The 13391-nt window shown below is 47.9% G+C and overlaps 1 protein-coding gene across 6 annotated transcripts in view; it reads right to left on the bottom strand.

The window, feature by feature from the left end:
- Window positions 1-4925: 4925 nt before the first annotated feature.
- The window catches only part of EVL (Enah/Vasp-like), a 365975-nt gene continuing 357509 nt past the window's right edge, over window positions 4926-13391 (bottom strand). For all 6 annotated transcript variants that reach the window (XM_029597934.1, XM_029597932.1, XM_029597933.1 and 3 more), the window contains one exon: window positions 4926-5536. In XM_029597934.1, coding sequence (XP_029453794.1) covers window positions 5499-5536 — 38 coding nt within the window. In that variant the 3' untranslated portion in view covers window positions 4926-5498. The remainder of the gene's footprint in view (window positions 5537-13391) is intronic.

Below are 13391 nucleotides of genomic sequence, written 5' to 3'. Positions count from 1 at the left end.
CACACACACACACACACACTCATCAGTCTTTCACTCCCATGTTCTCTTTCAGATATACAGGCTTCTCCCTCCCATGATGTCTCTCACACACCCAGGTTTCTCACTCCCATGCTCACTCTCCACGTGCATAGGCTTCTCATTCCCTGAATCACATTCTCTCACATTCACACACACCAGACTTTTTCTCTAACACACCGTCACCTTACCAAGCAGTCTCTCTCTCTCATGCATGCACACTCACCCAGGTTTCTCACTCCCATGCTTTTTTTTCACCCCCACAACACCAGGCTTCTTACGCCCATGCTTTCCCACATACCCAGACTTCTCACTTCCATGCTTTTTCTCTCTCTCACACACACACGTCACCTCCCTGACTATTGTCTCACACTCTCACATACACATCAGTCATCTCCCTGAGCAATCACTTTCATTGTCTCTCACATACACACACACATCAGCTCTCTGACCAGTCAATCACACACAGGCTGGCTGGCTGCTTCTCTCTCTTTCTCTCACTCACTTCCTCTCCCCTCCCCCGGAGCACAAATTGGAGCTGCAGCAGCCCCCGCAGGCCAAGAAAGAAGAATCACATCGGCCGCGGGAGGCTCATGCTGCTGACTCCTTTCTCGATTACTGGCTGCTTCAATTGCTCGGGGACCGATGCTGCAGCCGCCGCTGCTACTTTATCACGTGGCATGGCTCTTTCTCCTTCCCGCACACCGCGTATCACTTCCTGTTCCGGGTCACGGGAGGGGGCAGGCGCGGGAAGAAGAAAAGGCCAGCCGCAGGTGCCACAGCTGCTTCTAGCACCGCTGCCGTTCCCACTGAGCTTGAACGTGCTGACAGCCCGGCGGCAGCGGGAGAGACCAGGAGCGCGCGATACACCTGCCAGTGCTTGGCGGCGCCGCGGACCAGCAAAAAACTCCCATGGCCCTATTTCTTTTTTTATTTAAATAGCTTTTTGGTGCCCCCTTAGACCCGGCGCCCAGGGCGGCCGCCCACCCCTCGCTATGCCACTGTGCACATCCTCTTGTAGGCCTCAGGCTTTTAGCCAAACTAGGCTTCTGGCCCCTATTGCTGAAGATTAAAAAATATGAGATGCTTCATATTCTTCTGCATCATTGAGATGAAGGGTGAACTCAGATTGCGATTCTGAAGAAAAATTAAATGATGTGTCTTTAAACTTCTGAATGATGTTCTAAAGATACTACAACTCTTCTGCCTGGAAGATTTTCTTTCCCATGTTATCTAAGATTTTAGCACCTTTGCCAGGTGGAGCACTGGCGTGCCTCTTAGACCATTTTGCTTTCTTGAAGACCAATTCTACTTCTATGGACTCATGGGGAAGCTGAACATTTTTATGGACTGGGCAAGACTGCACTTTAAACTTAAAATCCAGCTTCCTAGATGTCTGATGCATAGAGAGGATCTGCTACTTTGTAGATCGGATTTCTTGAAGAGTCTTATGGACTGGCATAGAAATGGCTTGCTTAGATGCTTGAATGTATTTGAGAACATCAGGCAAGTCTTTTCTTGACACCACCTCATCTTCCATTTTAAAGGTAATGGACTCTGCCATATCCTGCAGGAAGGCTAGACAGGTCATATCTTCCGATGGAGCGGTACTCCTAGCTGGATCACATGAGGGGTAAAAAGGTAGCCATGTTGACTCCTCACACAAATGATAGGAGTTGGACTCAAAACAAGAATATCTACTCTTGGTCTCAAGAGAGCAGAACTGGAGGGTCCATCGGGGAAGGCTTATATCTTGAGGAGATGATGGATTGAAATGTTTGACTCACCTGTTGATCCTTCTGAAATGGAGGAATAGAAGTTTGGGAATCTAACTGGAAAGAAATTCTCTATAATTGGTTCCATGACAAAAGGAAGTGATGGAGTGGTTGGAATATCGTTCATGTGGTTATGGACAAACGCCAACCAAAACCTTTACATGAAAGGGTGATATTCAGGTGCAGGCAGAGGAAGGGCTACTGAAGAAATATGTGATTTTTGCCACACTTATGGGAGAAGTGCTATTTTCTGTAAGAAAATAGCACTTCTCCCATAAGCATAATCGAAGGCCAATGAGCTCGCTTCTTTCTTCCAACAGAAGATTGCAACTACACTGGCACTCTTACCAACCAAGACTACCTCAAGCTCTACATTCACCAACACTCGCACCCACTCTGGAATCAAGCTCAATAATTTCGAACCAACGTCCTCTAGTGAGATCGAATCCCTCCTCAAGAGACAGAAACCATCTAGCCACCCAGCAGATAACATACCTTCCAAACTTCTGCTACTGATTCCTAACAAGATCTCTGGTCCTTTAGCGAACATCATAAACTGCTCGTTAACCCAAGGGAGGTACCCAGACAGCCTAAAAACCGCGTCTCTTAAACCCCTCCTCAAGAAACACAACTTAGACCCCAAAGAACTGGCCAACTTCCGCCCCATCTCAAATCTCCCCTTCTTAGCCAAACTAACAGAGAAATTGGTTAATACTCAGCTCTCAGAATATCTAGAAGAACACAATATCCTATACCCATCCCAATACGGATTCCGCAAATCTTGCAGTACGGAAACGCTTCTCATATCATTAACAGACCATATCATTATGGGATTAGACAAAGGCTACTCCTTTCTTCTAGTACTCCTAGACATCTCGGCGGCATTCGATACCGTCAACCACTCCATCCTCCTGACTCGCCTGGCAGACATAGGTATAGCCGGATCAGCCCTCAGTTGGTTCACGTCATTCCTTAGTAATAGAAGCTTCAAAGTCAAAATCAACAATAAAGAGTCGGCATCGACTAGTTCCTCACTAGGCGTTCCGCAAGGATCCTCTTTATCACCTACTCTCTTCAACGTCTACCTCCTCCCGCTATGCCAACTTCTAACGGACCTTAACCTAACACATTACCTATATGCTGATGACGTGCAGATTCTGATTCCGATAACAGAATCCATCACAAAATCACTCACGCACTGGAACAACTGCCTAAAATCGATCACCATCCTTCTCAACAGTCTTAATCTGGTTCTGAACGCATCTAAGACCGAACTTCTCCTCATCTCCTCCAATCAAGACAACCATCCTCCTCAGACCATCCTCAATACCCAGCTCACGCACACCCATGTAAGAGACCTCGGGGTCCTACTCGACAACCGCCTAAACTTAAAGAAAACGATCAACAACACAACCAAAGACTGTTTCCATAGACTCCAGGTTCTAAAAAGACTCAAACCTCTACTATTCTTCCACGACTTCAGGACAGTCTTGCAAGCCTTACTATTCGCTAAAATAGACTACTGCAACGCTCTCCTCCTGGGTCTCCCCAGCTCATCCACTAAACCCCTACAATTAATACAGAACGCTGCGGCAAGAATTCTGACTAACACCAACCGTGGAGATCACATATCACCTATTCTCCATAATTTACACTGGCTCCCGGTGAAATACAGAATCCTTCACAAATCACTCACTCTAATTCACAAAGCCATCTACAATCATCTGCATCTGGACCTCAAATTCCCTCTCAATCTCCATAGCACCAACAGACCGACCAGAGAGGCTTATAAAGGAACCCTGCAGGCCCCACCTACAAAAGCTACACGTCTCACCTCGACCAAAGACCGAGCCTTTTCTACAGCAGGTCCAGCTATCTGGAACAACATCCCATCCGACCTCAGACTGGAACCCTGCCTCTTAACATTTAGAAAAAAACTCAAGACCTGGCTTTTCCGCCAGGCCTTCTCAGATCCGCCAGACACTCATTAGACGACAAAAAAGCCATCATGAACAATGGATCCTCTTACTATCCCCAAGCTCGATATACGAGCCTACCCTGACTCTTAAAACAGTTGTTATCATTATCCTAAGCACTTCGTTCCTTAGTCTTTTTCTTTCCAGCAATCTTTGCTTCCAAGTTTTACCTCCCTTGTTGAATGTAACTTTGTTCTTCCTGTTACCTACGGTTTCGTTACAGTTCCCCCTTTTTGATGTAAACCGACCTGATATGGTCCCTACCATGAAGGTCGGTATAGAAAAGTGTTAAATAAAAATAAACAAATAAAATAAATAAGAAATTTTGAAGCTGTGTGTTTGTGCCAATTTGAAGTGACTTCAATGTCAAAAAATATCAGAACTGTAATATTTGTCACTTGATGTTGATGGTTCCACACACTCTGTGCTGGAAGAGGATAGCGCCGACTTTGTGCACATTAAAGGAGTCTTGGTGTGGTACTGATCTTTTTTTCTTTCTTGTGCTCAGAACATGAGGGCAGAGAGTTGCAACTCCGGCATCAAGGAGACTGAACTTTCTGTAGGTACTGGTCTCGCTGAACACTTCCTGTCCCTTTCTTCCAAAGGGGAAGAGAGATGGAATTTTAGGTTGAGGTCCCTATATGAGAGCACTCGTGGGGACTTTTCCCCCACTCACTGCAGAGCTGGTCATATAAGAAAGATCCAGGCAGCAAAGGTATAATTTGTGGACGTTTTAAGCATCCTGTGTTTGTACATTATGCAATTTAAAAGGCTTCTTTTCCTACATTGTGAGAGTAGTTGAAGGGGTTACAGAAAACTAATAAAAAAAAATAAAATAAAAAAAAATATATATATATATATTTTTTTTAAAGGAAACAAATTAAACAAAGTAACTGCTCAGGAAAAAGAAGGGAAAATATTCGCTGCAACATTGGCACGCGCTGGAGTCAGCATATGGCCTTTCACCTTCATGGAAGAAAATTGACTGAGGAGACTTGCACGGTGGTATCTGTGTGGGAACTCCTGTGCATGCTTGGAAAGACTTCTAGCTCTTTCTGAGCTCTGAGAGCATGTTCTGTGAATTGTGTCCTGCTTATCCATGGAGGAAAATACTAGCTGCAATTAACATTAATGCATAGTAAGAAACAACAAAACCCTGTTGTTTTGACGATAAACAATTTATTACCAATATGAACACAGATACTGTGGTGCACTGACGTACCATTTTACTATTGTGATAACTCTGAGACATGTACTTTGTCACTGGGCAATTGCTTTGCATGTCTTGGCTCCTCTGGTGATGCCAGTTTCTCTTGGCAAAGGGTCTTAACACTGCAAACTACCAGTAAAATTACTTTGAAGTCATCTATTAAAGCAAATGGTTCACATTATTTTATAATCTACTACTAAAAAGAAAAGTAATACATTTAAATAAGCAAATATAAAATACAAAAAAAGGCTGACAAATTTGATGTGCAAGTTCAGATGAAATCTAAAAAAAAAAAAAAAAAAATCCAGAAATTTTATAATTTTAATATTCTCTTTAAGACTTTTTAATGAAGCAAATTCAAGGTAGCAAGCTTCAAAGTGTGCAGAGTCTAATAAAAAGGTTGTAAAGAACAGAGACAGTGCAGGCATCTTCTTTCACTATCTTGCATGACCTTGGGTACACTCAGCGGTGAACGTTTCTTCCCGGGCTCCTCTGTCAAGACTTGCAGAGGTGATACAGTCACTATGTTGTACTAATTCTGCTCAGCTCCTGCCTTATAGCTACAAAAAGAATGACAAAAAAAATTTATATATATATAGAGAGAGAGATAATTAGCACCCGCTTCTTCATTGGTAGGTCAAGGCAAGTTACATTCAGATGCAGTAGGTCATTTTGGGTTTTGTTTGGGGGGGGGGGGGGGGGGGGGGGCGGCCAGGATTTGTGTGTGTGTGTGTGTGTGTTTGTTTTGTTTCTTTGAAAAGAGAAAAAGCAAAAAAACCCCAACAAACCTTTCCAGGCCTTCCTCTTTCTTTTTCATGGAGCGGCGTGATCGTCCCTTGCTCCTGTCTCACTGGAGGGATGTTTGGAAAGGACACCGGCAGCCTGAAGTTGCTGCCACTGTTAATTTTTTCCATACAAAACGGCACCAACCTGGGCTTGGCTGGCACCATCTTGTACAGTGGTGCCAACCTCTTATCTACTGGCATCACTTCCAAGCATACTTCCAGCAAGACAGGAGCAAGAGAGGATCACTTTTGCCCCATGAAGAAAGAAAAAAAATATGGGGCAGATTTTCAAAGGGATAGGTGCTTAACCCCCAATAAGCTGCCCTTTCCACCCCCTGCGTGCGCCAAGCCTATCTTGCATAGGCTCGGCGGCGTGTGCAAGCCCTGGGACGCGCGTAAGTCCCGGGGCTTTCCTGGGGGGGGAGGGAGGGGGGGGGGGCGTGCCGTGGCTGGAGTGTCATCGGGGGTGTTCCGGGGGCGGGGCCACGGTTCCAGCCCAGGGGCGTTCTGGGGGCGTGGCTGTGGCCTCCGGACCAGCCCCCGGATCGGAACACGGCGTGCCGGCAGCTGGCCAGCGCGTGCAAGTTATGCCTGCTTCGAGCAGGCGTAACTTGTAAAATAAAGATGGGTGGGGGAATTAGTTAGGGCTGTGGGGTGGGTTAGATAAGAAAATTATTCCTTACCTGCTAATTTTCGTTCCTGTAATACCATGGATCATTCCAGACGATGGGTTATGTTCCCTGTCCAGCAGATGGAGTCAGAACAGATTTCTGGGGGGAGGTGCTACATTACCTCACCACCCACGTCAGCATCCCCAGTATCTAGCCTAGCAAAGCCAAGCCCAAGAGGAAGAGAGAGATCAAGTAACTGTATTGAAGTAAACATTAAAATTTTAAATTGTTAAAGAACCAGAATGATAACCTCAACAGAGAAAACTTGCTAACACATAAATATTGAACAAAACAACTCTGAGTGCTAGAAGGAGCAGAAAAAATGAGAAGAGCACAGTCGAGCAGAGATAGCCCACCCTAATTAAAACTTTCAATAGTAATGGGAGGGTGTCTGGAATGATCCATGGTATTACAGGAACGAAAATTAGCAGGTAAGGAATAATTTTCTTTTCCCTGTACATACCAGGATCATTCCAGACGATGGGATGTACCCAAGCTTCCCTCCTATGGGCGGGCCGTGGATAGCCCTGCTCGGATGACTCGATCCCCAAAAGAACCGTTTGATGGTGTGGAAACATCCAGACGATAATGCCTTGCGAAAGTATGGAGAGACTTCCACGTCGCCGCTCTGCAAATCTCCTGGACTGAAACAGAGCTAGACTCTGCCCATGACGCCGCCTGTGCACGAACGGAATGGGCCTTAACCCCCAAAGGAGGTTGCTTACCGACCCCAATATAAGCCGAAGCAATTGTCCCCTTCAGCCAGCGAGCAATAGACGTTTTGGATGCCATGTGACCCTTCCTGGGGCCCGACCAGAGAACGAAGAGATGGTCGGAAAGACGAAACTCATTGGTAACTTCCAAATAACGCATCAGGCATCGCTTTACATCCAAAAGACGTAAATCCCTGGGTTCGTTTGATTTGAAGGAAGGCAACTCAACTGACTGATTGAGATGGAAGGCCAAAACCACTTTAGGAAGAAAAGATGGGACCGTGCGGAGGGACACACCGTCATCTGAAAAACGGAGATACGGTTCTCGACAGGATAGCGCCTGTAGTTCTGAAATGCGTCGCGCTGAACAGATTGCCACCAAGAAGATAGTTTTAAAAGTCAGATCCTTAAGAGAGGAAAATCTTAAGGGTTCAAAAGGTGAACCGCTAAGTGCTCGTAAAACTAAGTTCAGATTCCAGGACGGACAAGGAGGACGTAACGGAGGCTTCAAGTGACGCACCCCTCTAAGGAAGCGACCCACATCCGGATGAGAGGAGAGACGCGATCCTTCGCCACTATATAAGAGGGCGCCCAAAGCCGCGACCTGTACTCGAAGTGAGTTGTAAGAGAGACCGAGATCTAGTCCTTCCTGAAGGAAGGAGAGAATTTGCGATACGGAAGCATTGGTGGGCTGAATGTCGTGAGATCCACACCAATTTTCGAAGACCTTCCAAACTCTTATATAAGTGACTGAAGTAGATCTCTTACGAGCAAGCAATAGAGTCGAAATGACCTCCTCCTGGTAGCCTCTATACCTCAGTTTGCGCCTTTCAAAAGCCAGGCCGCTAGACAGAAGCGATCGGCCTGCTGTAAAAATATGGGTCCCTGCCGGAGTAGGCGTGGAATGTGGCTGAGACGTAGAGGGCCTTCCATGGTCAGGAGAAGAAGATCCGCAAACCACGGTCGACGAGGCCACTCCGGCGCCACGAGGACCACTGGACCGTGGTGATTCTCGATTCTTCGAATCACTTTTCCCACAAGAGGCCACGGTGGAAAGACATAAAGAAGGATGTTCCGCGGCCAAGGCAGGGCTAGAGCATCGATTCCTTCTGCGCCGTGTTCTCTTCTGCGGCTGAAGAAACGCGGAGTCTTTGCATTGCTCACTGTGGCCATGAGATCCAGGTGGGGAGGACCCCATCGGGAGATTATCAAATCCATCGCCTCCCCCGAGAGTTCCCATTCTCCGGGATCCAGGCGTTGACGACTTAGGAAGTCCGCCTGTATATTGTCTACTCCCGCAATGTGGGAGGCTGCCAAACGCAACAGATGCCTTTCCGCCCAGAGCATTAATTTGTCCGCTTCCAAGGATACTTGAAGACTTCGTGTGCCCCCCTGTCTGTTGATGTAGGACACCGTGGTCGCATTGTCGGAAAGGACCCTGACAGCTTTGTGAAGCAACCGAGGAAGGAACCCTTTTAACGCCAGACGTACCGCTCTGGTCTCCAGACGATTGATGGGCCACCGGGCTTGTTCCACCGTCCATTGACCTTGTAGAGAGCTCTCCTGACAGACCGCCCCCCATCCTGATAGACTGGCATCCGTGGTGACCACTATCCATTCTGGTATGTCCAGAGAGACTCCCTGAGCTAGGTTTCGGTATTCTAGCCACCAGTGAAGACTGTGGACGGTATCCATCGGAATTGGGAGTACCATCTGGTAGTCTTGTGAGGACGGCTTCCATCTGGAGAGCAGAGACCTTTGAAGAGGGCGGAGGTGGGCAAAGGCCCAAGGAACAAGATCGATAGTGGAGGCCATCGTGCCCAGGAGCTGAAGGTAATCCCATGCTGTGGGTTCTTGAAGATCCAAGAATCGGAGAACCTGATCGCGAAGGGACTGAGCCCTTTCTTTTATGAGGAATACCATGCCCTGTTTCGTGTCGAAATGTGCCCCCAGGAATTCCAGGGACTGGGAAGGAACTAGGTGACTCTTGGCATAGTTGACAATCCACCCGAGAGACCGGAGCATGCGGAGTACTATACTGACCATCCGGCAACCCTGGTCCCATGACTTCGCTCGTATGAGCCAATCGTCTAGGTAAGGGTGTACCAGAACGCCCTGCCGGCGCAATGCAGCTGCCACCACTACCATGATTTTCGTGAAGACTCGTGGAGCCGTCGCCAGACCGAAAGGTAAGGCCCGGAACTGAAAATGTTGACCTAAGATCTTGAATCTTAGGTAGCGTTGATGATCCTTGAGAATAGGAATATGCAAGTAGGCCTCGGTGAGATCCAAGGAAGCTAGAAATTCTCCTCGATGTACCGCTGCTAGAACCGACCGAAGAGTCTCCATGCGAAAACGGGGAACTCGAAGAGACCTGTTCACCATCTTGAGGTCCAGGATGGGACGAAAAGTACCCTCCTTCTTTGGGACAACAAAATAGATGGAGTAATGACCTCGACCCCAATCGTAGGGAGGAACTGGTGATATCGCTCCCAGTGCGGAAAGTCGGTCGAGAGTGGAAGCGACAGCTTCTTGCTTGTAACTGGATCCGCAAGGAGAGAAAAGGAACCTGTCTCTGGGAGGATGGACAAAATCCAATGCGTAGCCGTGCTTTAGAATATCCAGGACCCACTGGTCCGATGTAATTTGGACCCACTCGCTGTAAAAGAGAGAGATCCGGCCCCCCAGCCGGGGAACCGGGTCGTGGGTCCGAATGGCATCATTGGTTTGTCTTGAAGGAGGAGGAATTAGAGGAACCCCGTCCCTGACCCTCCCTGCCGGGACGGCGCCCTCGAAAGGGCCGGTTCCAGGAACCTGAACGTGAGGATGGGTTGCGAGGAGCTTGTTGATGAGTGTTTCGTGTCCTCCGCTGATTCCTGTATCGAGATCTGGAAGAAGAGTAGGAAAACCTTGAGGATCGTGGACGATCTTCCGGAAGCTTATGCACTGAATTCTCATTCAATGATTTAATGATCTGATCCAAGTCTTCTCCAAAAAGAAACTTACCCTTGAAGGGAAGGGATCCCAGGCGCGTTTTAGAGGATGCGTCCGCCGACCAGTTTCGCAGCCAGAGTAGGCGTCGAGCTGAGACTGCCGCTACCATGGAACGGGCGAGGACTCTGAGTAGGTCATAGAAAGCATCCGCCCCATATACCATCACGGCCTCCAGCCGATCCGCCTGTAGGGCCTCAGCATCTGGTAACTCCTGTGAGGTAAGCAACTGCTGTACTCAGCGCAGACCTGCTCTCTGTGCAAGAGCACTGCAAATGGACGCTCGCATACCTAGTGCGGAAACTTCAAAAATCCTTTTGAGGAAGACTTCCAATTTTCTATCCTGAGTGTCCTTCAGAGCCGTACCTCCCGTGACCGGTATGGTAGTGTGTTTGGTCACTGCTGATACGGCCGAGTCCACGGCAGGAACTTTGAGGATGTCCAGAAATCCTGTGGGAGTGGATAGAGCTTCTCCATAGCTCTACTAACTCTGAGGGTGGCCTCAGGAGTATCCCACTCACGGGAAATGAGTTGGAGGAAAGAAGGATGGGTGGGAAAAACCTTGGCCAAAGGTCTTAGACCAGCAAGGAGAGGGTCACCCTTCCTAATGTTTGGTTGTGGACCAACCGGCTCTGGTGGAGGGTCGATGTCCATTTCCGTCAAAATATGAGGAATCAGGTCCTCTAATTCCTCAGAATGAAAAATGCGTAAGATCCTTGGATCATCTCCCTCCAGATGGGAAAGCAGAGTGGGATCATCTCCCGACGGATCTGCCAAAGGGTCCCCCCCTGGACACCCAGCCGGGGCTGGAGGATCTTTGGAAGGTTGAGGTGGACCCTCAGAGGGAGAAGAAGTCCCTTGAGAGGGGGACCCCCCTAGACGGGCCAACTTCGGAGGAGGGGGAACAGGAATGTCCGAAGAGGCATCTCTAAAATGAAGAAAAGCTTTGTGCATTAAAACAATAAACTCCGGAGAAAAAGCAGAGAAACCTTCGGAAGGGGCCCCCGAGGCTTCACCCTCCCGGTGTCCAGAGTCTGCCAAGTTCCGCTGAGTCCTCGGAGGGGGTGGCGGAATAAGCGGGGAATCCTCTTCTGATAACCCCGCTTCGGAGTCTGACATTAAAATGGCCGCCGCTTCTGTGCTGATCGGGAGCGGGGCGTGTCGTTTTCTTGAGTCGCGGTCAGAAGTTCTCTCGGCGTCCCCCTCAGTCGGGCATGTTTCCCCATCAGGGAGGCAGTCCGAACAACGCCCCTCCCTGGCGATTTTAACTCCCTGCCGGCCGCAGGCTATACAAGCCGCCGGGCGCGGCATTGAAAAAGGCTGAGGGGAGAGGGGGAGGGGCGAACAAGCGCGGCAAAAATTGCCTCGCGCTGAGGAAAAACTGCAAAAGGTGAAGAAAAACTCCCCCCTGTCGACCCGAAGGACTGCCGAGGAATCTCCTTCCCGGCAGCCGGCGGCCCCGGGGAATGAAACTTCGCGGGACCGCGGGTCAACTAGAGAGCATTGTGGAGGGAGGAGGGGGAAGTGTGGGGAGAGGCTGGACCACCAGCATGCACCCTCGGACGAAATTTCGACGACAAAACACGCTGAGGTAATCTGCAACTTAATAAACAAAGAAAACACTTACCCCAGCCGAACACCAAAAAAACGGGAGAGAAGAAAAGAAAGAGAAAGAAGGCTTGTAAGCAAGCCCCGGTGAGGTAAATAACCGTCACTCCACCCGTAAGTTTTGTCAAAGAAAATTTTTTTTTTTTTTTTAATTTTCCAATTAAAGAAATTAGAAACAAAATATATATCTTTTACTTGATCCCTTATAAAGAAAATTAGAGAGAAAGGTAATAACTAAGGTAAAGTTGTGGGGAACTCAGGTTCCCCCACCCGCATCTGCTGGAGTCAGAAAGATACTGGGGATGCTGACGTGGGTGGTGAGGTAATGTAGCACCTCCCCCCAGAAATCTGTTCTGACTCCATCTGCTGGACAGGGAACATAACCCATCGTCTGGAATGATCCTGGTATGTACAGGGAAAGGGGAAGGTGGGGGGGGGGGGGGGGGGGCTGGAAAGAAAGTTCCCTCCGAGGCTGCTCCGATTTTGGAGCGGCCTCGGAGGGAACGAAGGATGGCTACGCAGCTCGATGCGCGCAAGCTGCCGATTTTGCGCAGCCTTGCGCGCACCGACCCTGTATTTTATAACATGCGCGCGGCAGCAAGCACATGTTATAAAATCGGGAGTAGATTTGTTCGCGCCTGGTTGCGCGAACAAATCTACTCCCGTGCACACCTTTTAAAATCTACCCCCATATCTATGTGTGGTGGTGGCGGGAGAATCCTGGAGGAGATTTTCTGTCTGTAACAGTGGTGGGGAGAAAACCTTTTAAAATGAAAGAAAACAAAATTTTGTGTTTCTTTAGTTTAGTTTTGTTTAGGGACCTTTGTTTTCAGTTTTATTTTATTTTCCCTGCAAACCTGTCAATATTCAAGAGGACAAAATTGTTGGGAAGGAGTCATTTTTTTCAACTGATTTTCTGTCGTTTGATCAGTTACAATAAACACTGAAATTCCCTGGGAAAATAAAAACTGAAAAAAAAAAAAAGGTCCCTAGTTGTAAAAGCAAATTGAAATAGGATATTTTGTTAGAATTTCTCATTTTGTTTGAAACGAATGCACTTCCCTAACAGGTGCCCACACAGCATTCATCAATTTCTTTCATATCCTACAGTACCTGAATGTAATCCACTTTGAAGCGCTGTGAAAAGTGGAATATAAATCTAAATAAAATAAATATCTGATGTATGGGACAGGCAAAAAACCTGTCACCCTGTGAGAAGACAGATGTAAGAGAGCCTTATGACCAACAGATCTTTAGCTTCCAATTTCCTGAGTAATGTTTGGCCAATCTATTTGCTTTAAAATGTAAACACCACTATCTCTGGGTTTTTGTCCAGATCCCAGAAAGTGAATGCATTCTTTGTACTATTATTTAAGCTCTCTCTGCAGCAGAAGCTGTAATGTTAGCACTGTTAGGTGGGGTAAATGTAACAGGATAAATCAATACCTATTGTCCCTGGCAGACACAAAGCTGCGGCGGCACGGCCTACTGGTGAGCCAGGAAGCCAGGGCTCAAATCTCACGTCTCCCCACTGATGTTCTTTGTTGCTTGGGGCAAGTCATTTCTCCCTCAGGTGCCTGTTTGGCAGAACACACAGTTGGACCTGCCCGTGCAGCGTGGAGCTTTGCACCCAATGTGCCCTCTCAT

Source organism: Rhinatrema bivittatum, chromosome 4 (genome assembly GCF_901001135.1).
Source record: "Rhinatrema bivittatum chromosome 4, aRhiBiv1.1, whole genome shotgun sequence".
In the NCBI taxonomy this organism is placed as follows: Eukaryota; Metazoa; Chordata; class Amphibia; order Gymnophiona; family Rhinatrematidae; genus Rhinatrema; species Rhinatrema bivittatum.
The sequence above is the reverse complement of the archived record's forward strand: the minus strand, read 5'-3'. Positions and strand labels throughout refer to the sequence as shown.